General features: G+C 38.3%; 1 protein-coding gene across 1 annotated transcript; it reads right to left on the bottom strand.

Annotated features, from left to right (window-relative positions):
- Positions 1-1,803: 1,803 nt before the first annotated feature.
- On the bottom strand, positions 1,804-25,020 carry TIMMDC1 (translocase of inner mitochondrial membrane domain containing 1). Its single transcript, XM_020985869.1, is given in 9 exon segments — positions 1,804-5,035; positions 7,233-7,343; positions 9,350-9,380; positions 9,383-9,427; positions 17,628-17,695; positions 18,820-18,908; positions 19,927-20,092; positions 24,247-24,454; positions 24,938-25,020. Coding segments are annotated over 9 exon segments (882 nt in total). The 5' UTR covers positions 24,948-25,020; the 3' UTR covers positions 1,804-4,881.
- Positions 25,021-25,768: the final 748 nt, after the last annotated feature.

Below are 25,768 nucleotides of genomic sequence, written 5' to 3'. Positions count from 1 at the left end.
CACCTACCACATTTCAGAGGTGCTGCAATCTGAATCAGTGAAGAGAAGTACCCACCCAGTAGACATTACAGATCCTTAAAGTATTAGAGTAGGATTGTTTGTCATGTGTTTGAATTACCAAAATATGAACTATGGGTGGAAGTTACTGGAAGGCAGGAATTCTTCCTTATATTGGGCTAAAACATAGACAATTAGTGTTGTCCAAGAATAGAATGAGCAGCTTATTAAGATAGTGAGTTCCCCATCTCTGAATATATCCAAAGACTGAGTGATGATTTGTCAGAAATGGTCAAGGATTCATGCTTCACTTAAGAATTTGAACTACGTGAAGGTCCTACACACCTGTAAAATTTGCTGATTGTGACCATCATTAACCCTAGGAAATGTAAATGCGTTTTAAAACTCAAAATTAAAAGGCTTTAAACTTTAAAAATGAAAAGGCTTTAACACTTTCTTAAGCTGAGATGGAACTAAAGTTTTCCATTTACAGAATGAGGAAGAATATTTACAGTTGACCTATATTCTGTGAATAGCCATTAGAAAATGAGTAGGGGTATTGTTAGGCATTAGGTTGTGATAAATATAACACAGGTACAATTTTACTGAGATGGACACTGTTTAGGGCTGTGGATGATGATTGATGATGATGATGATGATGGAAGAAAAAGGGGTCTTCAAAATCATAGTCTAAGACATTGTGAGAAATAACTGCTCCAGTTTTGATTTGTGAGGGATAGCTTTGTTTCAATGAGCTGGGATGTTCGTCCCAAGCTAGTAAAACATCTGACTCCCATGCCAAATAGAGTCACAGTTTGACCAGAGGAACTGGTTTGCTTTCCCTCCCCTTCCAATGTAGAGTGTCTCATCCTTGAAGGCTTGATGACATTTGGATACTATACTACCACCACAGTATCCAAATGTCATCAAGCCTTTACTGGTTGTGGTTGGTAATTAGGAAGCTAAATTTCCACAGTGGCTATAGCCTCCATAACCTCCATTTCCCACTCTCATCTCCTCTAGGGTTGGCACTTTATTTTCTATTACAGGCCCACTATCCTAATGATGACCCCGACTACAAATCTGGTTCTCCACTCCCTGACCTCCATAGTTTCAATGACCACTTTCACCAGGAAAGGAAAGATTTTTCTAAAGTTGCTTTGTTTTCTTACCTCATTCAAGAAATAGAAAATTGAGGTGGGGTGAGGGAGGGGATTGGGAAAGAATAGCAGATTTCTGGGTTTAAAAGAAATTCACATTCTAGAGGAAGTGAGGTAAGTCAAAGGACTAAAATTGTAATAGAAGTGCACATCTAGATATAATTCTTAATTCTTAGACTATATATGACATATGTATCTATATATAACTATATCAAATATTGAAATATCAATGAAAAGTAGAAAATAAAAGCATGAAATCATTTATCCTTTAAAGTGTTAGCAAAAGTTTTGTAACTTATCATGTGCTAAAGCAAGAAGTTTTTCCCTCTAATAAAACTGGCTAATTGAATGCATGAAATGATGACTAGATTGCCAGTAAATGGCCAATTGTAAACAACTTATGAATAATGGCATAATTCACCAAACCAAGCCTCTCCTTAGAAAGCATAGTTTTTAAAAAAATGCTACCTTTGCTGGCAGACAATTATAGAATGCAACCTTTTGATCTGTCTCACAGAAGACCTAGCAAACATTTTGACAGAAAGTAAAATGGTGCAAACTAATCTTCTTCTATCAAGCAATTCAACAAGCATTTATTAAGCAATTACCATGTGCTAGGCACTGGGGATACAAAGACCAAAGCCTGTAAGAAGCTTGCATTTAATGAAAGACATACGTACACATTGGTAGATACAGAATAAATACAAGGTAATCTAGGAAGGGATCAGAAAAGACTTCATATAGACAGTGGTGCTGGAGCTGAGTCATGAAGGAAGTAAAGGATTCTAAGATTTCCTCATTTATTTTGCTTTTATGATGGTGTAATTCTCACTTGGTACAAATTAAAATTCTGAATACACTCAGTCTTAGACCCCCTGCTTAGATGACAAGATCCTAATCCAATCAGTTGCCATGTTGTTGAGTTTGCCTCAACATCTCTTGCTTGTATGAAGGAATGAGGCATTTGTTCAGTATCTATCACGAGCAAAGCGCTGTGCTAAATGCTAGGGATACAGATAGAAAAACAGACAATCCCTTAGGATCCTGGATTGAGAACTTGAAGAGAACTTGGAGGCTAAGTCTGATCTTCTCATTCTATATGAGGAAACTGAGGCTCATCGGAGGGGAACTGGCTTTGTTTGGACCCCAAATCCTTCTCTCCACTCACACACCACCAGCCAAGTTCAGCCTCGTCACCTTACTGGTCTACTTCTAATTAGTCTCCCTACTTCCAGTCTTTCCCTTTTCTAATCCAGTTGCCAAAATAATCTTCCTACAGCACAGCCATGACCTTGACATTTCCCCACTAAGAAACCTTCAATGACTCCCATCTGATTTTAGGATAAAATACAAATTCCATAAGCCTAGTTGTGTTGAGACTTCAGATCCAGCAGGCCACAGACCCGACCATGTTCTTTCTCATTTCTTACTTTATTGAGGAAATTGGAGCACCTGAGCTCCCTTTTCTCTCCTCTTCATCTCAAAACCTACTGACATCCTCCCTCAGTCTCTCCTCCTTTCTTAGACTGGTAATGAGGTGGGCCTCCTTGCCAAGGTCAAATCTTCCACAGGCGAAATCTTGACCCCATTCCTCCCACATTTTTCAGCACACTGCCTCCTCAACTATCCTCTCTCTTGTTAATCTTCATTTCTACCTATTGATTTCAATTCTCCCTTATCCTTCACTAGATACTGCCATTCACTTCAAGTTTTCATCCTGTATTTCTCCTCCCTTTCTCAGTTAAACTCCTAGAAGTAGCCTGTTTGTTTCTGCTTCCTCTCCTCTCACTAACACTTTGTGATCTGGTTTTGAACCACATCACTCAACTGAAATTATCCTCTCCAAAGTTACCAACGAGCTCTCAGGTGTCAAACTTGATAGTCCTTTTTTTCATACCTCATCCTTCTCAACTTCTTTGCTAGATCTGACAACACCTACCATGGTGTCCTTCTAAGTCTCCCCTTCTTCAGGTTCTCCTTTTACCTGACCACTTCTCATTCTCCTCTGCTGACTTATCACCCCCAAAGCCAGGTCCTTTATCTCTCATCTCCCTGTAATCCTTCCTCACTACTGTTTCACTGAATTCCTCCCTTCTTTTTTTTCCCCCTACTTAATAGTTATTTTTTCCAATTACAAGTAAAGAGTTTTCAACATTCACTTTCCTCCTTTCCTTAAATGACATAATTGAAGCATCACCTTCAAATGTAGCCTCTTCTGATCCCCTTGATTTTGAGTGTCCTCCTTCTCTACCATGTATTTAATTACTTCATATTCATCTTTTATTTATTCTACACATATTTCTTTGGTATATACTCACATATAAGCTCTCTGAGAGGACTTTCATTTTTGTCTCTGTGTCCCTGGTACAGTACCAGGCACACAGCAGGTGCTTAATAAATATTTGACCTTACCTCCTAGATATTTTTCTGATCAGCTACTGTGCAGGTACATCCCTCTTCACTCCCTGCTTTCCACCTTTTGCTCTGGAAACTCTATTCAAATCACCACTGCTTCTAGAAGTGGCATGATAATTAACTGTCCCACAATTCTACTCATCATCTCTGTTATCCCCCAAACAAAACCACCCTTCACTGGCCACCAATCCTCTGTAAGTATTATCTCCTCCTATTAGAATTAGTAAGCTTTTTGAGTCAGGGATTCTACTTCTGTATTTGTAACCCCAGAGTTTTGCACAGTTCTTGGAACATATTAAGCACTTAATAAATGCTTTTTCATTTAAGACCTCCACCATCTGGCACTCACCTGCTTTCCAGCCTTATTTCATACTACTCTCCCACATGAACTCCATATTCCAGCCAAAAGAGTCTATTTCTCTTATGTAATGGCACAAACCATCACCGTGGCTGGTCTCTTTTCTTCTCTTTCTCTCAGACTCCTTCCTTCAAGGCTCAGCTCTGGCGCAGCCCGTGAGGTCTCTCCTAATTCCTCTCCACCTTTCAATTTTCATTGTATTAAATACACTTGTGCACATGCTGTCTCTTCACAGTAAGCTCCTGGGGTGCAAGAATTATTTCATTTTTACCTTCATATCCCCAGCATCTAGCACAGTGCTTTGTGCGTAACAGGTTTAATGTTTGCTAAATGTATCTTATGCTACTGATGTTACTAGTAGTGGCTTTTGTTAAACTAGTTTTACAATTCACATGTGGATCTTTAAAATATCACATGTAACTTTATATCTTAAATTAGTCACACAAAACACATTATTTAACCACATATTTGAGTGAACCCATTTTTTAATTAAAAAAAAAACACACCAAACACCTATTCAGACCTGTACTCGTTTTGAGGTGATCGATGACACAAGGACTTCCTGCATGTGTTCCATTTCCTTCTTTGGGTGCCTTTTTCCCACCCTTCCCTTTTAGAAGAATGGTATTACATGAACAAAGACATAAAACTCTACTACCAAGGAAGTCTTTGGGGGAACATTTTCTTGCATTTGGGAAGAATAAAGACTAAATAAATTCATTCTTAGATGTGGAGGAAGAAAACAGATACCATCTCTAGCAGTCCAACTCCGGGAGTCTGCCCAGCACCAGTCATTAACAAACACTTCGTGAGTCAGTGTTTACTTTATGCAATAGTCCAACACAAAGACGACACTCATGATTAAAACTTTAGGGACACAGCCAGGAGTTCATCCACCTCCCTTTAAATAAAAAAAAATCTCATTAAACATCTCCTATATTATGAATCAAACTAGTCCCCATCTTTACTATCTGTTGTTGAAGAAAGGTTTCGAGGAAGATTTAACAGCTCTTCAATTCTCTCTGCATGTCTTTCTGATTGATCTTTCCCTATGTTACTTTGAAATTCTTCAGTGACAACATCAGTAACAAGTAGCCTGGCCTTCCTGCAACAAATGAAAAGAGACAGATCAGATACAATTCCATTTCTTCACGTCATTTAAAAAAAAAAGTGCCTGGCTTCTGGTTCTTATATAATGACATGATGAACTGTGGGTTGAAATTTGTCTAGTGGGCAAGCACTGACATTTGCTTGGCCTAGGGCACTGCTGCTCACTGGTCCTCTGTGCCAAACAGCTTAATATGAACTCCTTAATAGCAGGTCAATGATTTCTTGGTTTTCAACTCCCTATAATCATTTCTGTTCCGTCCACTTTTGGGTTACTATTCTTAGCAGAAAAAATAGAAATAAGAATTGAGCAGTTCTGCTCTCAATCACCTATAGTTATAATCCCAACTAAGTGATCCCTATCCCTTCTTACTTCATCTTCTTTTCCTCAATATAGTTTAAAAAACACACAAACAAACAACCTGAAAGGCCCTGAACTCTTTTTCTTGTACCCAGACTTCATCATTGAATGTTCCTGACACTGGTTCCTTAGCATCTCTGATTGGTTTTCCTGTTATTTTCCTTCTCTTCAATTAGTTCAGTAAGAAGTACTAATTTTGCATTTTTTTTTAATCATTTCATCCTCCTCCCAACTGGTCTTTCTACAATTTGCCTTTAGAGTTTGCTCAAGATCCTCTGCTGTGGTACTTTACTGCTGATTCAAATTACTGCCCTCTTCAAATTCCTGCACTAGTCATGTGCATCTTATCCTGTCCATGCTCCTTTCCAAGGTTTTCAATCACTTTCTCAACAAATGATTTTTAACAATCCTAAATGAAGCAAAAAAAAAAAGTCAGAGAATACCTATTTATCTTTTTTTGTGCCTTTACAGGTTTGTGATGTTATTAACTTATATTTATAAATTCAAGGTTTTCAAAGCATTTTCCTTATAATAGTTCTATGAAGTAAGTAGTAGAAGTGTTATTAGCCCCACTTTGCAGAAGGGAAAACTATAATTCAGAGACGTTTAAGTGATTTACTCAGGGTTACATAACTAGTATGTCTTAGAATCAGGATTCTAAGCCAAACTCAGTGCATTTTCCACAATTCCCTACATTGGATCTAATTACCTTATGATTACACAGCAGTTTTTCTTCTTTTTCAAACTCTTTCTCAAAATTCACTTCTTGAAATAGCTTCTCATTATGCTACAGGGCCAGAGGACCACATAGTAAAATTCCAGTTCCCTATTCCTATCCCATTTGGCAGAAACCACATCTACCTTCTAAATTCTTTACCATTCCAAGATTCCTATTGACACACAATAGGATAAAATAAAATAGCTAGCTGCATTCTTCAGGGCTTATGGCTTTTCCTGAGTTTTCATCTTTATTGCCAGAGGGTTCAATAAAATAAACTCTTTTACTGGGCTTTCAGAAGAACTGGAAAAAATGTTTCTCTTCATAACACATCTTCTAAATTCTCTCTGAGTTTCCCAAAATGTCAGTGAAGGAGATTCTCAGCATTTGGAGAAATGTAAACTTTAGAATGTCAACAGAGATGTGATATGTAGGAGGATGGGCATTAGCTCTCCAAATCTAAGTAAAGTTCATTCCTTGCCTCTATAGTTCCTTTAAAGTTACTTCTTATATAGAGAGGAAAATGAAAAAAAAAAATGTAGTCAAATATATCAAAGCCTATCTTTGCTTCTCCTAACAACAAAGGTTCACACTCATAAAGAACCTCATCATATTACAGAGAAAAATTACAACCCTATCGTTTTTTCCATCTACTTTTTATTTGCATTATGTACATTTACTCATTTATTTTTAACCAGGTCTGTGATTTTTTATGGGGGTAGAGAACTCTTGGTGAGGAACTTCCTCTAACCATGCAGGTTGGCACCTCCCCTGCCACTGAGTCTTACCTGTGGCCATGGGAAGTTAGGGGACTTGCCCAGATATACACAGTCAGTGTATGTCAAGAGGTAGCACTTGAACCAAGGTCTTCCTGATTTCAAGGCCAGCTCTCTATCTATTATACTATACTGTTTTTCATAACAGAAATAAACATAATAAATGTATTTTAATTTTTTGTCATTTACATTTTAAAACTTTTTTTTTACTAAATATATGTGTAACACAAATGATATGGTAAAATTAAAAAGCCTCTCTGAATGCAACAACAATGACCATCTGACAGGCAAGAAGCCCAATGAGGCCTGACAGCTGAGGCTGAGCACCTTCCTTCCTTACCACTCGTTCAGCTTTGACTCATACAGCTCTTTTCGATCCTTCTGTTTTCTGTCCCAAACAGTCTCCCCTTGAAACTTCTGTATGGCCATGAGTATGATTCCAAAAGGAGTACTGAGGTGAAGAAGACAAAGAGGAACTGCTTAGGAAAGCTAACAGTCACGTGGACAAACATTCAACAACCACTTTTTCATGTTGTTTTGCTTAGTTATTTAGGGTTTAATAAGGGTTTGTTATTACTTTGTTTCATTTGTTCCGTGAATTGGTTGGTTGGGGTTTTTTTTGGGGGGAGCAGGTAGAGGGAATAAATGCAATTTTATAACACAAAAAAATATTAACCAGGAGCCTATGTCACAATTAGTTAAATAATGATCTCAGTGAGAATGTCTACAACTCCTTAGTGCTGCTCTTCCACTACAAAAAGCCTCTATTGGTACTTGTGACAGTTGAGATCATAATCAAATAAAGGAAAACTAATGAAACAGTTCTCTATGTAGTGGCAATAACAAAAAGAAAATTGGGGAGATTGCCTGACAGGTAAAATATATCACACCCAGAAACAGGCTCTATGATTCATTCTCACAGGAGAAAAATAAACCAGAATTATGAAAATACATATTTCTTGAAAAAAACCTATTAACAGCCTTAGGTTGATGGTATTAACGCACCCATCAACGGAGAGCTGGACTAGCCCTTAAAGATCCACGAGTGGAACCGCCTCCTTGTAAGCTGAGCTACACTAAGCACTTCATCAGACACTTGCACTGATTGGTTCTGTGAGTATGCCTGGCTGTCTCAAATAAACCAGGAGCTTCTGCAGAGAAGGGGCTGTGCTTTATTTTCCTTTCCTATTTCTTCAGTGCCTACAAGTGTTTTTTGTACATAGTAGGCAACCAACAAATTTGCATTAAAAAAGTATTCAAAAGAAGCTGATTACCACCTGTCAAGGATGCTACAGAAAGGGTTTTCTGGTGGTACCGTTTCAGAGGTTGGAAGAGATGACTCTAACATCCTGTACAACTCTAAATACTACGATTTTATGAATCTATAAATACCCAAGGATATAATGCATGTGATAAGCATCATGTGGGTCTTCAAAGTATTCTTAAATATAGGATGTTCCAGCAGTCTTAGTGAAGTTTTAAATTACTAAAGCTTAAAATTGCATTAAGCTTTTTGGGACACCTTATATCTATCACTCAAAACTGTATTATGTCAGTGCATAATCAGAGTACGATGTTAACAGCAATTTTAGTTTGTGGCTTTCACAAGACCCATCACTTTAAATAATAAAATATTACCTCTTTGAAAGGATCATAGCATTTAGATCTGAAAGGGGCTTTACAGGTTATCTCATTTAACCTTCTCATTTTAAAGATGAGAAAACTGAGACACAGAAAGATTAAGTGACTTGGCCAAAGATCACACTGGCAGTAAGCGCATGAACTGAGATTTAAGTCCTACTCTGATTCCAAATCTAGCACTCTTTCCATTTGACCACACTGAAAGCAGATTATGATAATAAAATAGCTCTATAAAACTCCAATTCAGACTGGCATTTGTTTACATCTCTGTAGTTTTATTTTATCTACCAGACAACGGTTGTATTGACCAAATTTGACCAAAGGTTGCTTGAATAGGGAAGTGTTTTTTTCCTGAACTTGATAGAAGTTAACTTTCACCTTTGATAACTATTAAGCAATCTTAATTAGAAATAGCTTTTGTCACATTTACATATATTTTTCCCTACTGATGAGGCAGTTATATTTCAAATATAAACTAAAAAAACTAACTTAAATTTATTTTCCTATGCTTAACTATAAACCACGTAGTTCAAACTTTGTTTCCATTTGTTTCAAATTTTAAGTGGTATTTAACTAGGAATCATCTCTCCTGAAGTCTGTCAAGAAAAAAAGGTGGAAGTAGAAAAAAGGGACTGAATTAGTACTGAACTATCATTGTATGTTTACACATACAATATTTCTAAAGTGACAGAAGGACCCTGTCATTCTAAGAATTATGATCTAGCACTCTAAGGATTAAATTTTTATCCTGGGGAATATATCATAAGGCATTAAGTGAAATTATGCTAATTTGGACACAAACCATGTAAAACATACCCCAGAATGGTTCCAATTACACAACCAGCACCAGACTACTCAAACCCAAGTGTATTCTGAAAAGACTTCCTGTAGCAGCTATTAAAAAACAGAAAAGAAAGGCAGATTTTAAATTAAACACTGGAATTAAAGGTCTCAGGTCTCTTATACTTTTTTCTTTCATATGGTTTTTCTTTTGCTAAAATGGGCACATTGGGCACAAATCGGGCACACCAAGAAATCCTGTTGGGCTTTTTGGTCAGTATCTCTATACTGCTCTTTTCATGCCTTCTTGCCTATTCAAAGGGGCTCTTTTTTTTTTCTACATCATGTCTAAAACTGTTTCACTTACTCTCCAAGTATCATCCCTTCCTATTTCCTGTATGACCATGCTCCTATTCTTCCTTCTCTAGCATCTTCAACCTCTTGCTATCCATTGGTTTTCCCTCTTCCATCTCCAAAGATGCAGAAGCTTTCCCATCTTAAAAAAATCTTTACTTGACTGAGTACCAACCTCATCATTTACTAGATGTGTGAACATGGGCAAGTCAATAAACATTATTGAGTTTCAAATGAAGACAATAATACCTGCCTTACTACCTCAAAGAGTTATTAAAACACAAAGATTTTATTTTTCCTTTTTCCTCCATCTCTGACTTAGAGCTCAGCTAACTCTAGGCAATCTTCTCACATTTACATACTCCTTAATATTCTTTTTGCTTCCTTTTTTCTTTCTCTGATTCTTAGCCAAACAACTGAGGGGAGAAAAATACTTTCTCCTTCCTTCCTGCTCTTTTCATTTAATTTTTGCATCCCCTCCCGCCAAATGAAGTTACTCTATGACTGATAAGTATAAGAGTCTTGCTTATAAAATGTGTCTTATCAAGGAAAAGAAGACATAAGTTTTGAAGAACAGCGTTGGCATCTAAAGGAATCCTTGAAAGTTCACTGACGTTCCCTGTAGAGTCTCCCCAGAAATTTCTAATTGCATCCTCACTTTTCTCTAGCCCAAACTACTGATTCAAAAAAATTTTAGATGTTAGAACTAGAGAGCACCTACTCAAACCCTCTCACTTTAGAGATGAGGACAATAAAGGTCACAGAAGTTAAGTGATCTGACCAAAGTTACAGAGCTAGTTAGTGGCAGGTCTGGGGCAAAGACCTAGCTGGAACTAGAACCCAGCCACTTAGGCTGAATCAGGCATTAACAGAATCTGAGTTCAAATATAAGCTCTGCCACTAAATGCCTGCATAATCTTGGACAAGTCACTTAATCTCTTTGCCTGTTTCTTTACCTATTAAAAAAAAGATTGGGGGCAGCTAGATGGCACAGCGGATAGAGCACCAGCCCTGAAATCAGGAGGACCTGAGTTCAAATCTGGCCTCAGACCAAACACTTGACACTTACTAGCTGTATGACCCAATTGCTTCATCCAAAAAAACAAACAAACAAACAAACAAACCGAAAAAAGGGAAGCATTTGAGGTAGATTGACCTTTAAGGTCCCTGCAAAGCTCTAAATTTATGATCCTATGTCCCCAGTCCAGACTTTTCCTAAGTCTTCTAGCTTAAAGTCTAGAATTTTTCCACTACTACCAACATGGTAAGATAAGCTTTAAGATATATTTATTCAATTTTGGTTGCTTTCTTTAATAACTAGTATTGTCTTCTAATTTTTTTTTTTTACTACAAACTACATTACAGGAGAACAAGGCTTTTGTGGGCTTGTCTGGGAACCTATTTATAACATTTTATTCATTCAAACATGTATTGGTTGCCTCCTATGTGTAAGGCACTATGATGACATTGAAGGAAATTCAAAGGTAAATACAATGATTCTGAGTTAACTTTAATCAGGCCTTTGTGGAACAACCCTTCTTTTTTTTAACCTCTTGATGACTCTTTAATGTAAGTCTCCCAGCAATTACTCCAAACCATTCCCTTCTCCTAACTCTACTCCTCCCCATTCCTTCTCTCAGATGACTGACCTCATTTAGCTCTCCTCCACACCAAAACAAAACAAAACAAACAAACAAAACCCCCCCTCCATGTCTTGACCCATTCTCTCCCTTCCCTTTATGGTCTCACAGAATGAGGTGGTCCTTCTCTCTGCCAAGGCTAACCTACACATCTTGGTCTTGGTCCAACCACCTTTCACCCCCTCCAAAAGTGTCCCACTGCAGAATTACACAGATACTGAAAACTGCCAAGAAACTTAGAGAACACCTAGTCCAATCCATCAATTATCCTCATTCTCTTTTAGCTTCAACACTAGCTCTTTTTCTTCTGCCTTCAGATATGCTCAGGTCTCTCCTTTTCCTCATTCATACTCTCTTTTCAATAGCCTGTCTCTCTCTATTCCCATCACTGCCAAATTTCTAGAAAAAGCAATCTAACCACTAACTATGGAATGGCTCAACAAACTGGGGTAGTAAGGGAATTGAATATTGTTATTCAGAGAAGCACATGAAGACATGTATGAAAGATAATGCAGGATGAGGCAAGCAGATCTAGGAAAACAATATATAACAATAAATGTAAACAAAAAGAAATCTAAAACGAAGCAGAATACTGAATTTGACACTTGAGAGGAGATGAAGGCATGCCTGTCCCTTCTTCCCTTGGAGGTGGAGATGCTAAAGGTTGCACATACTGTTAGACGTGGTTACTATGCATGTAATTCTACTTAACTGTTCTCTTGTCACAAGGGAAAGCAGACTGGGACAGAATGAAAAAACAGAAAGGTACTCCTTCTACCATGAAAAATACTATAGGTAAAGGGAATTAGAGAGAAGTCTCCAGAAGGAAATAATCCTGCAATAACAACAACTGACCCCCAGAAGTGAAAAAGGAACTACCACATGATACCCAAAGTGGTTAAGAAGTTGAATAAAAAATGAAAGGAAGATATAAGGAGGGAACTGCTTCTTCATAGAGAGCTGACGGAACAGAGCTACAGAATGAGACACAGTTTCAGAAATGATCAATGTGGTGATTTGTTGCACATGACTACTTATTTGTTACATGGAAGGGCTTGTATTAGGAGAATGATAGATAATTTAATGAATAATGAAATAGATTTTAAAAAGGAGCATCAAGAAAACATTTTAAAAATACACAAAAGAAAGGGCCTTCCTTTACGAGGTTACCCTGTATCTGCTCTACATGTATGTGTTTTGCATATACCTACATATCTGTGTGTTGTCTCTCTCGTTAGAACATAAGTTCTTTGAGGGCAGGGACTTTCACTATGGTCTTTGTATCACTAATGTCTTAGGAGAAGCTTAATAAATGCTTAAATAAAAAAATTAAATAAATGCTAAATAAAAAGAAATAAATTCCCACGTGACTTGTGTCCAGGCACTCATGTAAACTTTCCCCATGGGACTACCCAAAGTGCCAGGGGCATTCCTCTAGATCTGAAATTCCCAGAATGCCAGAGGAGTATGCAGGCTATCAGTTATCCTCCAGTCTCAATACAGGACTGGTCTACCTTCCTTTCCAGTCTTACATCTGTCTGAAGATATCCTTTATGCTGCTTCTTCCGCACAACTCTTCATTAGTAATATGCTGCAGGCTATTCATGACCTCCATTGACTTTTGGGTGACCCTTGAAACTTATTCTTCGGAGACTGTGGCATTTTATGACTTGCAGCCACAGGGTATATCATCTGAAGAATATTTAATTCAGTCTTGAGATTCTTACTACAAATGAAACCAGAAGATAAAAGGAAATTGCAGCTAAATAGAAGTATGGCTGCCAAGTCTTCCTTGGTGAGGTAAATAAAGGTGTTCACAGAGTTGGTTTTATCAGATACCCAAAAGCAACAAGAAACAATTTTATTGGTCATTATATATTGCAGGACATGTAAGTATTTGCAAATACCCCCATGAAGATTACTTCAACTCATTTGCCATTATCTGCTGCAGAGGATAAGGAGATAGCAAAATTCTACAAAGAATTTGAAGACGGGCAGCTAGGTGGTGCAGTAGACAGAGCACTGGCCCTGGAGTCAGGAGGACCTGAGTTCAAATCAGACCTCAGACACATAACACTAGCTGTGTGACTCTGGGCAAGTCACTTAACCCCAATTGCCTCACACAAAAAAAACCCCCAAAAACAAAAAACACCAAAAACTTGAAGAGACTTCTAAATTAAATCAACCCACAGGGGAGGATGGCAAAAACTATGTGGGAAAAAAATTGTTCAGAAGTAAATAATAACTCACACTACATAAATTACAATATAAGGTTTACAAAGTTCTTTCTTCATAACAACCCTGATAGTGTATTATCTATATTTTATAAATAAGGAAACTAAGGCTCTCAAATCATAAATGACTTGCCTGTGACCAGACAACTGAAAGTTGTCTGAGGGAGGATTTAAACTGAGGTATCCTGAATCCAAGTTTAGCGCTGTTTCCATTATGCCCACCTGTCCCTCAATAACTCATACTGGCATACCTCTTTAATGCTTGCAAAATGCTTGTCAAAAGGTCACTGAGGTCATCAAGAAACAAAGATAATACACTGAGCCCACATTCTGAATGTGTTAATAAAGGATGTAGAAATGACATTTCAGAAAACAGAGAAGGCAAAGACAACTAACGTGGATGGTTTTATGCGACTATGCTTATTTGTCCCAAGAGAGCTTTTTATTTTGTTTTGTTTTGATTTTGGGAGGATGGGGGAGAAGCAGAGAAGTAAATGATAATAGTGTCCAAAAAAAGGAAGATAAAGTAAAGGGGGCCTTTGGAACATTTTAAAAAATATACAGAAGGGGTCTGACCATTCTGGAGAACAATTTGGAACTATACCCAAAGGGCTATAAAACTGTGTATACCCTTTCACCCAGCAATACCACTGCTAGGTTTGTATCCCAAAGAGATCAAAGAAAAGGGATTATATAAAACTGTACAAAAACATTTATAGGAGCTCCTTTTGTAGTGGCAAAAAAAAGAGAGAGAGAGAGAGAAATTGAATGTAAGCCTATCAATTAGGGAAGAGCTGAACAAGCCCTTCTGATGGAATACTATTGTGCTACGAGAAATAACAAGGGGGATGGCTTCAGAAAAACTTGGGAAGACTTATATGAACTGATTCAAAGGGAAGTGAGCAGAACCAGGAGATCATTGCACACAGTAACAGCAACACTGTAATGATGACCAACAGTGAAAGACTTAGCTACTCTAATCAATACAATGATCCAGGACAATTCTAAGGGACCCATGATGAAAAATGCTATCCACCTCCAGAGAGAGAATTAATGAACTCTGAGTGCAGATTTAAGCTGACTTTTTTTCACTTTTTTGATTTTTATTTTTTTTTGAAATATGGCTAATACAGAAATACATTTTGCACTTCACATTTTAATATATTGCTTGCCTTCTCAATAGGTGGGAAAGGTGCAGAAGAGAGAGAACTTGGAACCCAGAATTCTTTTCAAAAGAATGTTAAAAATAAATAGATTGATAGGGATTTGGAAAATACACAAAAGGCAACAGGAGGAAGTGCAGGAGACACTGGCTGAACTTGACAGGTATGAACATTTCCATATACAAAGAAGAAGAAACCCTATTGATCACCCTCTTGAGGTTATTCTGTCACTGCTTTCTCCTGGTCTCCCTCCTACCTGTATGACTGCTCTTTCTCGGCCTCCTCTGCTATATCTTCATCCAAGTCACACTCCCTACAGTGTCTCTCAAATCTCTGTCCTGGGCCCACTTCTTTTCACTCTACACTATTTCATCAGCTCCCATGGGTTCAATTCTCATCTCTCTGCAAATAATTCCCAGGTCTGTATACCCAGCCCTAACCTCTCTCCTGAGGTATGTCTCACATCACTAACTACCTTTTAAATATCTAACTGGATGTGCCATAGGCACCTCAAACCCAATATATCCAAAAGAGAATTAATTATATTTCTCCCCAAACCCTCATCCCTTTCCCAAACTTCCCTATTATTGTTGAGGGCAACACTATCCTTCCAGGTAACCAGGCTCACAGCCTCCATGTCATCCTCAATTCTTCTCTTGCACTCAATACACATATCCAATCTGCTGCCAAGTCTTGTTGGTTCTTCCTTTCAAAATGTCTCCTGTAGATACACCCTTCTCTTCACTCCCACAGCTGCCACCCTGGTACAGGCCCTCATTACCTCTTCTCTGGACTACTGCAATAGCCTTCTTAAAGGTCTTCTTGCCTCAACTCTCTCCTCACTCCAATCCATCCTCCACATAGATGCCAAAGTGATTTTCTAAGTTGTGAACCTGACCGTGTTACAAACCAATCTTTAAGAAACTCCAGTGCCTCCCAATTATTACCTCCAGGATCAAATACAAAATCCTCTGTTCAGCTTTTAAAGCCCTTTGCAACCTGGCCCCTTCCTCTCTTTCAAGTCTTCTTATATTATACTCCCTTCATGCACTCCATAATGAAGCAACACTGGCCTTCTTCTTCACATCTGACACTCCCATCTCCAGACGTCCCTTTTCACTGGATGGCCCCCGTGCCTCAGATGCTCCTCCTCCTCCCCTCTGCCTCCTGGCTTTCCTGGCTTCCTTTAAATCCCACCTTCTGCAGGAGGCCTTTCCTACACTCCCACTGTTAGGCCTTCCCTCTGGGATTACCTTCCATTTATACTGTATACATCTTGTATGTACAATTTTTTGCATATTGTCTCCCCCATTTGAACATGAATTCCTTGAGGCCAGGGATGGTGTTTGTGCCTTTTTTCGCAAAGAACTTTGCATTCTACAGTCTAGCTAAAATGGCTTTCTTACTATAACTCCTAAATATCACTCCATCTCCCATCTTCATCTTTACAGTTGCTATCCCCCATGCCCAGAATGCATCCCTTACTTATCTCCACCATTCTAATGCCCTGTTCTCCTTCAAGCAAGGCTCAAGTGCTACCTTCTACTGAAACTTTTCCTAATATCCCCCAGCTACTATACTACTGCATCCCCCTCCTCGCAAAACTATCTTGTGTATTTCTATAGATGTATATGTTACTATCTGAAACTAAACTGCAAGCTATTTAAAGGCAGGGATTGTCTCCTCAAAAGACTTTTTTTGTAATCTTTGTATCCTCAGAACTTAGCACAGTGTATGACATCTCATGTTTATAAATGCTTCTTCATTCATTCAATTTAATTACTTTACAAATGCATGTTGTCTGCCTAATGACACCACAAGCTCTCTGCAGATCTCTTCCCTTTCCTTTCTGGGCCCTTTGCTCTTTGTTTGAAATGCCCTTCTCCCCTTACCTTGTTAATACCCTCCCCATTCTCCAGGGCCCAGTTCAAACATGCCCATCTCTTCCACGAAACCTACTGAATATTCTTTCACCCCTTCTCTAAATTCCCATAGCATTTTCTCTATCCCCATTTGACGGTACTTAGCTCACTTACAAAAATAACCATAAGGACAAATGTATTTCCCATATTAAATCATAAGTGCCCTGAGGGCAAGCCCTTTCTTTTGCAGTTTAGTTTCTTACACAATCCTTAGTTCAGTGCCTGGAACACAGAAGATACTTAGTAAATGTTTGCTGAATGAATAAAAATGCTTACAAATGCCTTTCAGGGATATGTATTACCTTCCCAGAAAATGAGAGCTATCTCTCTCATTATTAGACAAGCCAGAGAAATATATAGAGAAATTATTCAAATTCTTCTTAAGTATTTGTCTTCCTACAAACAGTATCCAGTCTAAAGGTATCTGCATTAATCCCAAGCTTCTGGTAGGCACTATCACCACCACTGCAATACAGGTAGATCATTCTAACAGATGATGATTTAATGCCACATGTTGTCTAGCAAAGCTACTACTACATGCTATAATACGGGAAGCAATTTTTTTTTTTGGCTAGGCAATGGGGTTAAGTGACTTGCCCAGGGTCACACAGCTAGTAAGTGTTATGTGTCTGAGACCAAATTTGAACTCAAGTCCTTCTGAATCCAGGGCTGGTGCTCTATCCACTGCGCCACCTAGATGCCCCTACATGCTATAATATGATAGGTAGTAACTGTTCTCTATTGATCTCATTTTAATTAATTCTACTCTAACAAACCTGGTAATTTTAGACTGAATCACTAACATTTTTTCCATCAAAGCATCTTATATGCAGCAAGTTTCACAAACTCCTTTTACATTATAGAAGTTCTGAGGCGGAATTCCAAAATAATATGCCAAGTCAAGAGATGAATTAATCCGGAAGGCCTTACTTCAACTGCCTTTCAATAATCATTAAACCACTGGCATACAATGAGAAATGTAAAAAAAAAAAAAGTCTTACCTCCTGCAACAACAAAATGGCTTATGGCACTTTTATTTCGGTATACATTCAGACCAGTGCTCACTGTGCTAGAGAGGTTGAGGAAAAAAGGCAAAAAAAAAAATATGCTTTTGAGCATACTGACAGTACTTTCCTAACATCATGACCATAAAATTCCTCAACCCAATTACTTCTTGGTAATATTTTTAAGGAAAGGAACAGGCTATCATTTTCATTCATTAACCCCAATCCAGGCTCTCTGTCACTTTTCTATTCTGCTTCAGGGTCTCTATGTACCCCGAGTCCTATAATATGGACTCTGAAAAAGAAAACTATTACTGTTGACTGCCCTTCAGTTTATTTGTCAAGTCTCTCCATAAGGAGCTAACTTAGAGGTTGAAAATGAAGAAAAGTTACATACAGATTGTTTGCCCCCTTTATATTTACAATCTTTAAACCACACTAGTAACAAATCCACATACATCTGGTGCTGGGCACAACACATCTTACATAGACAGACAAACACATTTTACTGAGAAATAAGCACTACAAGCTTTTTTTATGTTGTTTTTTTTTAAACAGTCACAAAAATATATTCATCCCACTAATACAGAGTTGATGAACTGATCCAATCATTCTAGAAAACCGGGAATCATAATGAAAAAGCCATTACATTGTTTATACCTTTTGACCCCACTATTGGATACATACCACAAGGAGGTAAATGACAGAAAGAAAGAAAGGTCCTATAACAAAATATTCATGGTAGCACTATTTGGGATAGCAAATAACTAAAACCAAAAATGGATGCTGGCAACTGAAGAATGGCTAGACACACTGTGGAACATGAATATGATGAGATATTACTATGTCATAAAAAATGAAAAACAGGAACTCACAGAAATATTGGTATAAAATGAAGAAAGCAAAACCAAAAAGATACACATGACCACAATAACATAAACAACACTAAGAAGCCGTTAGACCCTAATGAAATACAAGAAATAATCTGCCTCAGACAAAAAGGGATGGATGCTTTTTTCTTCTTTGAAGAGAGATAATAGCTATGGATTTGGAAAGTGGCATATACTGTCAGATGTGGTCCTTATGTCAGTTCACTTAAAATATAAAGTAATAAAACTTTTTTTAAAAACTGCATTACTGAAGGTGTTCTGAGATAACATGTTCTTACCACTATTCAAAGAGAGCTTACTTAAACAGAGTCACAAAGATGGCTGTTCTCCAACTCCACCGCCAGCCATATCGGATGAATCCTCGAATGGCAGCTCTATGGGCAGATTGCTGAAATGGAAAGAAGGTTTGATTAGCTGTCTAATATGTTTTCCTTATAATCAGAACTATGGTAGAAGAGTGAGCCACAGACTAGGAGGTACTCCTATATAATACATATGTAAAATATACTAAAAAAGAGGGTCTACAGAATCATTACCTTAACCAAGGCAAATGGGGTTTTCTCTGCTACTAATTCTAAAAACTAACACCATGACTATGTTACACATGATTATGGGGAGACAGCACATTTTTTAATTAGCAATGTCTCATACAGAGTTGTTAAATATACTTGCCATCTAACACACATGAGGTGGACTAATTATGGGCCTGTTATTTATGGACTAATGATGGAACTGACCATTCCATCAAGCAGTACATGGAAAACTTGTAAATACTTATGTCAATCATAAGAATTTACTAAGCATCTATGTGTGAAATACAAAAATATAAGACATGTTTCCTGCCCTCAAGAAATTCTAGCTGGGGAAATGACATGTACATAAGAAAACAGGAAGGTATTAAGTGTTATTTTGCATGACAGAACCTAAAGTCTTATATGAAATCAGAGAAATTAATGTTGCCTGGAATACTCAGGGAAGGTTTCGTGGAGGAGTATGACTCCTGAAGATTGAAAGATAGGTAGGATTTAGATTGATGAAAAAGACTCAGAAAGGAATCATGGGCAGAGAATACAGTATAAGCAAAAGCAGGACTGAGAATGAATGAGGTGTTTGGAGAGAAAGAGAGGAGACTAGCCTCACTTGAACCAACTCAGCTCAAAATATTTACACCCACGTACACCTGTACTTCCTGGCGTTTACTTGGCAGGTAAATATGAATTGTCCCTTTCCTGACCTTGTTAGCTCAACTTCCCTCCCACACAGCAAGTCCAATATTTAACTGGACTAGATATTTCTAATCACATCACCCAGACAGGAAACCATTTAGTAAAACAATTCTCAAAATTGGTTAGCAACCAAATCCTATTATATATCACTCATTCATACATACATACATACATACATACCACAGCATCAAACCGGTTGTAATAAACCTCTGCATGGCTCTGAGAAACATAACGTTGTTTGGCATGATAAAAAGCAGGTATGCCACCATATAACCAACCAATGATTGCCCCTGAAGCTGCTGATTTGTAAATATAATCAATTTCCTCTGGGACTGGCAGGCGTTCACTGAAACAATAATGAAAGACAAAGTTCCTTGGATTTAACTCTTGGAAATTACTAATCAACTTCCCTAACACTCTCTAAATGCAAACAGCCTTGTATTTCTATCAATTGTGATTCTCACAGAAGATACTAAAATGCATTAAAATGTAATTACAGCTGTCTTTAAGTCCAGAATTCAGCTCCTGATGATCTTCCTCTTTGATATTATTACTAAAATACCAGTCTCCAGAACAAAATTATAGAGAATTTGTGTTAGAGAATTTATTATTTCCCTTATTTGAATTTCAATTTTAAACTAGTAATTGCCCAATACAATTGAGTTTCCAGAATGTTGTATTTATGATTAAAACCCAGGGGTATAAAAAGAAACTGGATATTTTGTCTAACTTTTATCAAATATAGAGAACACATACAGTAAAATGATATTGATCCAGACTAACTGGTAGGTGGAAACCAATCTGAATTAGATTTTTTTTTTCAAAGAAGATTTTACTTTTTAGTAAATAAAGTAAGCTGAAGTAAAGTATATCCTGATAGGGCTGACTGATGAATTCATAAAGGGTTTGTCTATAATTAGCAAAAATCCACTTATTACATCTGTAGACAATTAATGCAGTTACTCTGGATAAAGTTATTCTCTTAAGCAGACTAAACATCCTCCCTCCATTTTCTATTTGCTTAGAAGATCCTTTCCTCAGGATTGATGAAAATACAAATTCCAGCCTGGTCTATGTTCAAAGGATCATATATTTAGAACTGGGAGGGGTACGAGAAGTCATCTAATCCAATGCCCTCAATTTTTAAATTGAGGAAACTGAGACCTAGAGAAGTAATTACAAATTTCTAAAATCTGAATTAATGAGGTTTCAGTGTAAATCTATAGAGTACTTGCATTTGTAATGAAGAAGTTTTAATTCCTCAGCACAACAAAAATCTTAGGATTTAGAGGTAGTAAGGATCTTTGACGTCATCTAGTTCAATCTCATTTTAGAAATAAGAAACTTAAGACACAAACTTAAGAAGTGATGTGTCCAGTAGGTGGAGCCAAGATGGCAGAGAAAAGGCAGCAACTTGCCTGAGCTTTCCCTAAAACCCCTCCAAACATCTTTGAGTAATGGCATAAAAAAATTCCTGAAGCAGCAGAACTCACAAAAGGACAGGGGGAAATAATTTTTCAGCCAAAGACAACTTAGAAGGTCAGCAGGAAAGGTCTGTCACACCTGGGTGAGAGTGGAGCATAGTTCAGCATGGCACAACAGACCAGGCCCCAGTAAACCAGGAGAAGGCCTTGGAAGCCACTGAATCAGCACTAACAGTGGCTGCTTCTGTAGCCCTAAGTCCATAGACAGTAAGGGGGCTGGACAACTGATCAGAAGATTACAGGGTTCTCTTTGCTGGCACTGGGGACAGGACTCTGGTCCTTTGCCCATACTCAGATCCAGGTTGTAATCCCAGGTGGCAATCCCAAGGTGAGGAGGAGCACTAGTACTCCTAGTAATAAGGTTAAACTGTTTACATTCCTATATGGGATGATACTTGTAACTCACAAAAACTTTCTCATTGTTAGGGCAGTTAGGAGTATGTGTAGACAGACAGCACAGGTGTGAGCTAAATATGAAGGGATGATACCTAAAAAAATAAAATTAAGGAGAAAGAGGAATGTGCTGGGAAAAGAGGAAAGGGAAGGGAAGAATAGGGTAAATTATCTCACATAAAAGAGGCAAGAAAAAGCTTTTACAGTGGAGGGGAAGATGGGGAAGATGAGGGAGGAGTGAGAGAACCTTAATCTCATCAGAATTGGCTCAAAGAGGGACATACACACTCAACTGGGTATAGAAATCTATTTTACCCTACAGGAAAGTAGGAGGGGAAGTAAATAAGAGAAAAGGGTGATAGAAGGGAGAGAAGATTGGGGGAGGTAACAGTCAGAAGCAAAACACTTTTGAGGAGGGATTGAAGCAAGTTTCTCTGACAAAGGCCTCATTTCTCAAATATATAGAGAACTGAGTTATTTGTTAAAAATAGGAGCCATTCCCCAATTGATAAATGATCAAGAGACATTATGAACAGTTTTCAGATGAAATAATCAAAGCTATCTATAGTCATATGAGAAGGAGCTCTAAATGGCTATTGACTCAAGGAAAGCAAATTAAAACAATTCTGAGGCATTTCCTCATATCTATTATATTGGCTGATAGGACAGAAAAGGAGAATGATAAGTGTTGGAGGAGATATGAGAAAAATGAGACATCAATGCACTGTTGGTAGAGATGTGAAGTGATTCAACCATTCTTTGGAGCAATTTGGAACTGCGCCCAAAGGGTTATAAAACTATGCATACCCTTTGATCTAGCAGTGCCACTACTATGTCTGTATCCAAAAAATAAGGTAAAAAGACCTATATGGCCAAAAATATTTATAGCAGCCCTATTCTGGTGGCAGGGAGTTGGAAATTGAGAGGACACCCATCAACTGGGGAATGGTTGAACAAATCATGCTATGAGATTATAATGGAATACTATTGTACTATAAGAAATCCTGAGCAGAATGCTCTCAGAAAAACCTGGAAAGGCTTACATGAGCTGATACAAAGTGAAATGTATTATATACAAAGTAACAGCAAAATTGTAATATGATCAGCTATGAATAACTTAGATATCCTCAGCAATACTATGATTCAAGAAGGATTTGTGAAGGATTTATAATGAAAAATGCTATCCATCCCCAAACAAAGAACTGATGGTGTCTAAATACAGATTGAAGCATACTTTTTTAACTTAATTTTTTCTTGAGGGTTTTTTTTTGGTCTATGTTTTCTATGTTTTGGTCTATGATAAATAGGGAAGTATGTTTTGCATGACTACATATGTATAACCTATATCAAATTGCTTGCCTTCTCAATGAGCAGGGTGAGGAGAGAGGAAGGGAGAGAATTTGGAACTCAAAAGTTTTAAAAAGGAATGTTAAAAATTGTTTTTACATGTAATTGGAAAAAATAAAATATTAAATAAATTTTAAAAAAAGAAGTGATGTGCCCAAATTCATATGGGCAATCAAAGACTAGTAGAATCTGAGTTGGAAATTACCTCAGATACCAACTGGTCCACCCCTTTGTGCTCCACAACATCACCAAGTGGTCACCCAACCTAGGCTGGAAGGTCTCTTCTATTATCCTTAATCTCCTCACACTCCTCCTTTTAGGACTCTTTATTCACAAAGTGATACTCTTCCTCCTCAAATCCAGTATTCTTGCCACTGTTAACCACTACTACTATTAAGAGTTAAGACATTTATTTGAAGTTTAGCTGGGCTGCTAATTAACATGACATAATTTTCCTAGGTTTCCTCACTCTTTTAGATAAAATAAAGCAATTATTGCTTTTCATGATTCTCCCAGCTTCAAAATTCCACATTCCTATAAGTCACAGGTGATCAACCCTAATGCTGACAAAAATTAGAGATAAGAACAATAAATACCTGCTCTACTATTTATCACCTGTGGGAACCTGTGCAGATGACAACTTTTCTGGGTTTCTTTTTTATCATCTGATAATGTGGGGGTTGAACTAGATTATCTCTAGGATCTCTTCCAGTTCCTATAACATACGGTCCTGTGAAACTTTTCTAGTTTCCTGGATCACAGGATGTCAGGTAAATATTAAAAGAATTGCGACTGGAAGTCTTTTATTCTTAACAAAGTTATCAACCATACCTGAATGTTACCACTTGGAAACTTGGACAGGCTTGTCATACAATTACTGACCTACAAAGTCTGTATACCTTATAATGAAATCACAGGGGGCAAATATGAAAAACAAATACTAGCAACCAAGTGGGAAAAGTTTAGTAAGAGGCAGGTGGGAGTGAGAAACAGACTAGAACCTCAAAGTTCTACTTAAGGCCCATGATAGACTGTACTGAGGCTAAAACCTATTCTGCAGCTTTTTTGCTTTTTTTTTTGGGGGGGGGGTCTGGCAATTGGGGTTGAGTGACCTGTCCAGGGTCACACAGCTGGTTAAGCGTCAAGTATCTGGGGATGCATTTGAACTGAGGTCCTCTCTGCAAGGCCAGTGCTCTATCCACTGCACCACCTAGCTGCCCCTCCTGCAATTCCTCCAATGAACAATTATTATTAAAAACTGTCAAGTTATATTTACTCTCTGACAAAGAGCTCCTTGAGGCGGTGCCATCCTGATTCTGGGTAAAACGGACGCTTAATGTGAGGAAGCAGAGTCTTCTCAGGGGAGCGGCTGGAGTTGGTTGCAATGGTGCTTTCCTCAGCAAGGACCTTTGGCAAAGGGACTAGAGCCTCCCATGCTCTTCTCAAACAAGTCTTCTGGGGTCTCTCCATCCTAGTTCTTGGCACTAAGAAAACACAGTCAAATGACAAAAGTTAGTGCCATGGACGTCTTGGCAGCTGGGATAAAAAAAAAAGTAGGGGCAAAAATAGGAAGGTAGGAAGGGAATAATGGGGAGAGGGAGAAAGAAGAAAAAGAAGAGAGGATGAGAGAGAGGAAGAGAGCAACAATAAAAGAAAGCGAGAGGGAGAAATGGAGAGAGAAAAGGGTTGAGAGAAACAAGAGAAAGAGGGTATAAAACACAAAAGGAGGAGAATGAAAGAAACAAAATGAAATAGAAAGGGGGAGAAGGGGAGAAAGAGAAAAAGGTAAAAAGAAATAAGAAAAAGAAGGAAAGCGGAACAGAAAGAAGGGAAAGAGAGAAAAGGAGAGAGAGGGAGGGGAAAGATGGAGACTAAGAAAGGGAAAAAAAAGAAAAGGAAGAAAAAGAAAAACCCCAACAACCAAAAATTCAGAATGCCTGGAAGAAAAAAATAAGTACGTTTGGTACCTCCTCGCATTTATATGGGCTTGTGCTGGCTATCCTTCGGCCGTGTTTCTATGTGTGTACGTCCCTACACACACACACACACACACACACACACACACACACACACACACACACACACACACACACACACACACACACACACACACACACACACACACACACACACACACACACACACACACACACACACACACGGAGAAGCGCCGGACGACGAGTGTCAAGATGGCCAGGGGTCCAAGCCCGCCTCATACATTTACCAACTGTGTGACCTTCAGGAAAGTCAGTTAACCTCCCTAAGCTTCAGTTTCCCCATCAGTTTAAAAAAAAAAACAAAGAAACAAACCCGACAGGGGCTACACAAGACGACCTCCAAGATCCCTTCCGACACCAGGAAACGCTTTCTACCGCCTTCTCGGGCATGACCCGGAAGCTCTTCCCAGGGACAGACAGGAAGTCCTATAGTTGGGGTCGGCGCAGAGATGCGGCTGCGCAGGACGCCGTCGCCTAGTGATCAAAGGTGCATGCGCGTTCTTTCTTGCGCGTTACACTGGTTGCTGCAGTTCTGCCTCATGGAATTTATGGAAGCCTACAGCCTGAGTAATCCAACATCCCCTTTACAGATTAGGAAACTGAGGATGGGATTACCCTAGGCACACAGGTGCAGATCTGAGATTAGAAAGAAACCGGGCCCTCGGACCCCTCTGTTCCACAGCTCGTTCCCCTCTTAGATTAGAGAAAGCATTTATTAAGCGCTTGCTGTGTGCCTAGAGCCTGTAGAGGGGGGAGGGGCAGAGACCTAAATGGAAGGGTCAGCACCCTTTACCCCACAGA

Source organism: Phascolarctos cinereus, unplaced genomic scaffold (genome assembly GCF_003287225.1).
Source record: "Phascolarctos cinereus isolate Bilbo 61053 unplaced genomic scaffold, phaCin_HiC Scaffold_726;HRSCAF=1367, whole genome shotgun sequence".
Classification (NCBI taxonomy): domain Eukaryota; kingdom Metazoa; phylum Chordata; class Mammalia; order Diprotodontia; family Phascolarctidae; genus Phascolarctos; species Phascolarctos cinereus.
This window is presented reverse-complemented; position numbering and strand designations above follow the sequence as displayed.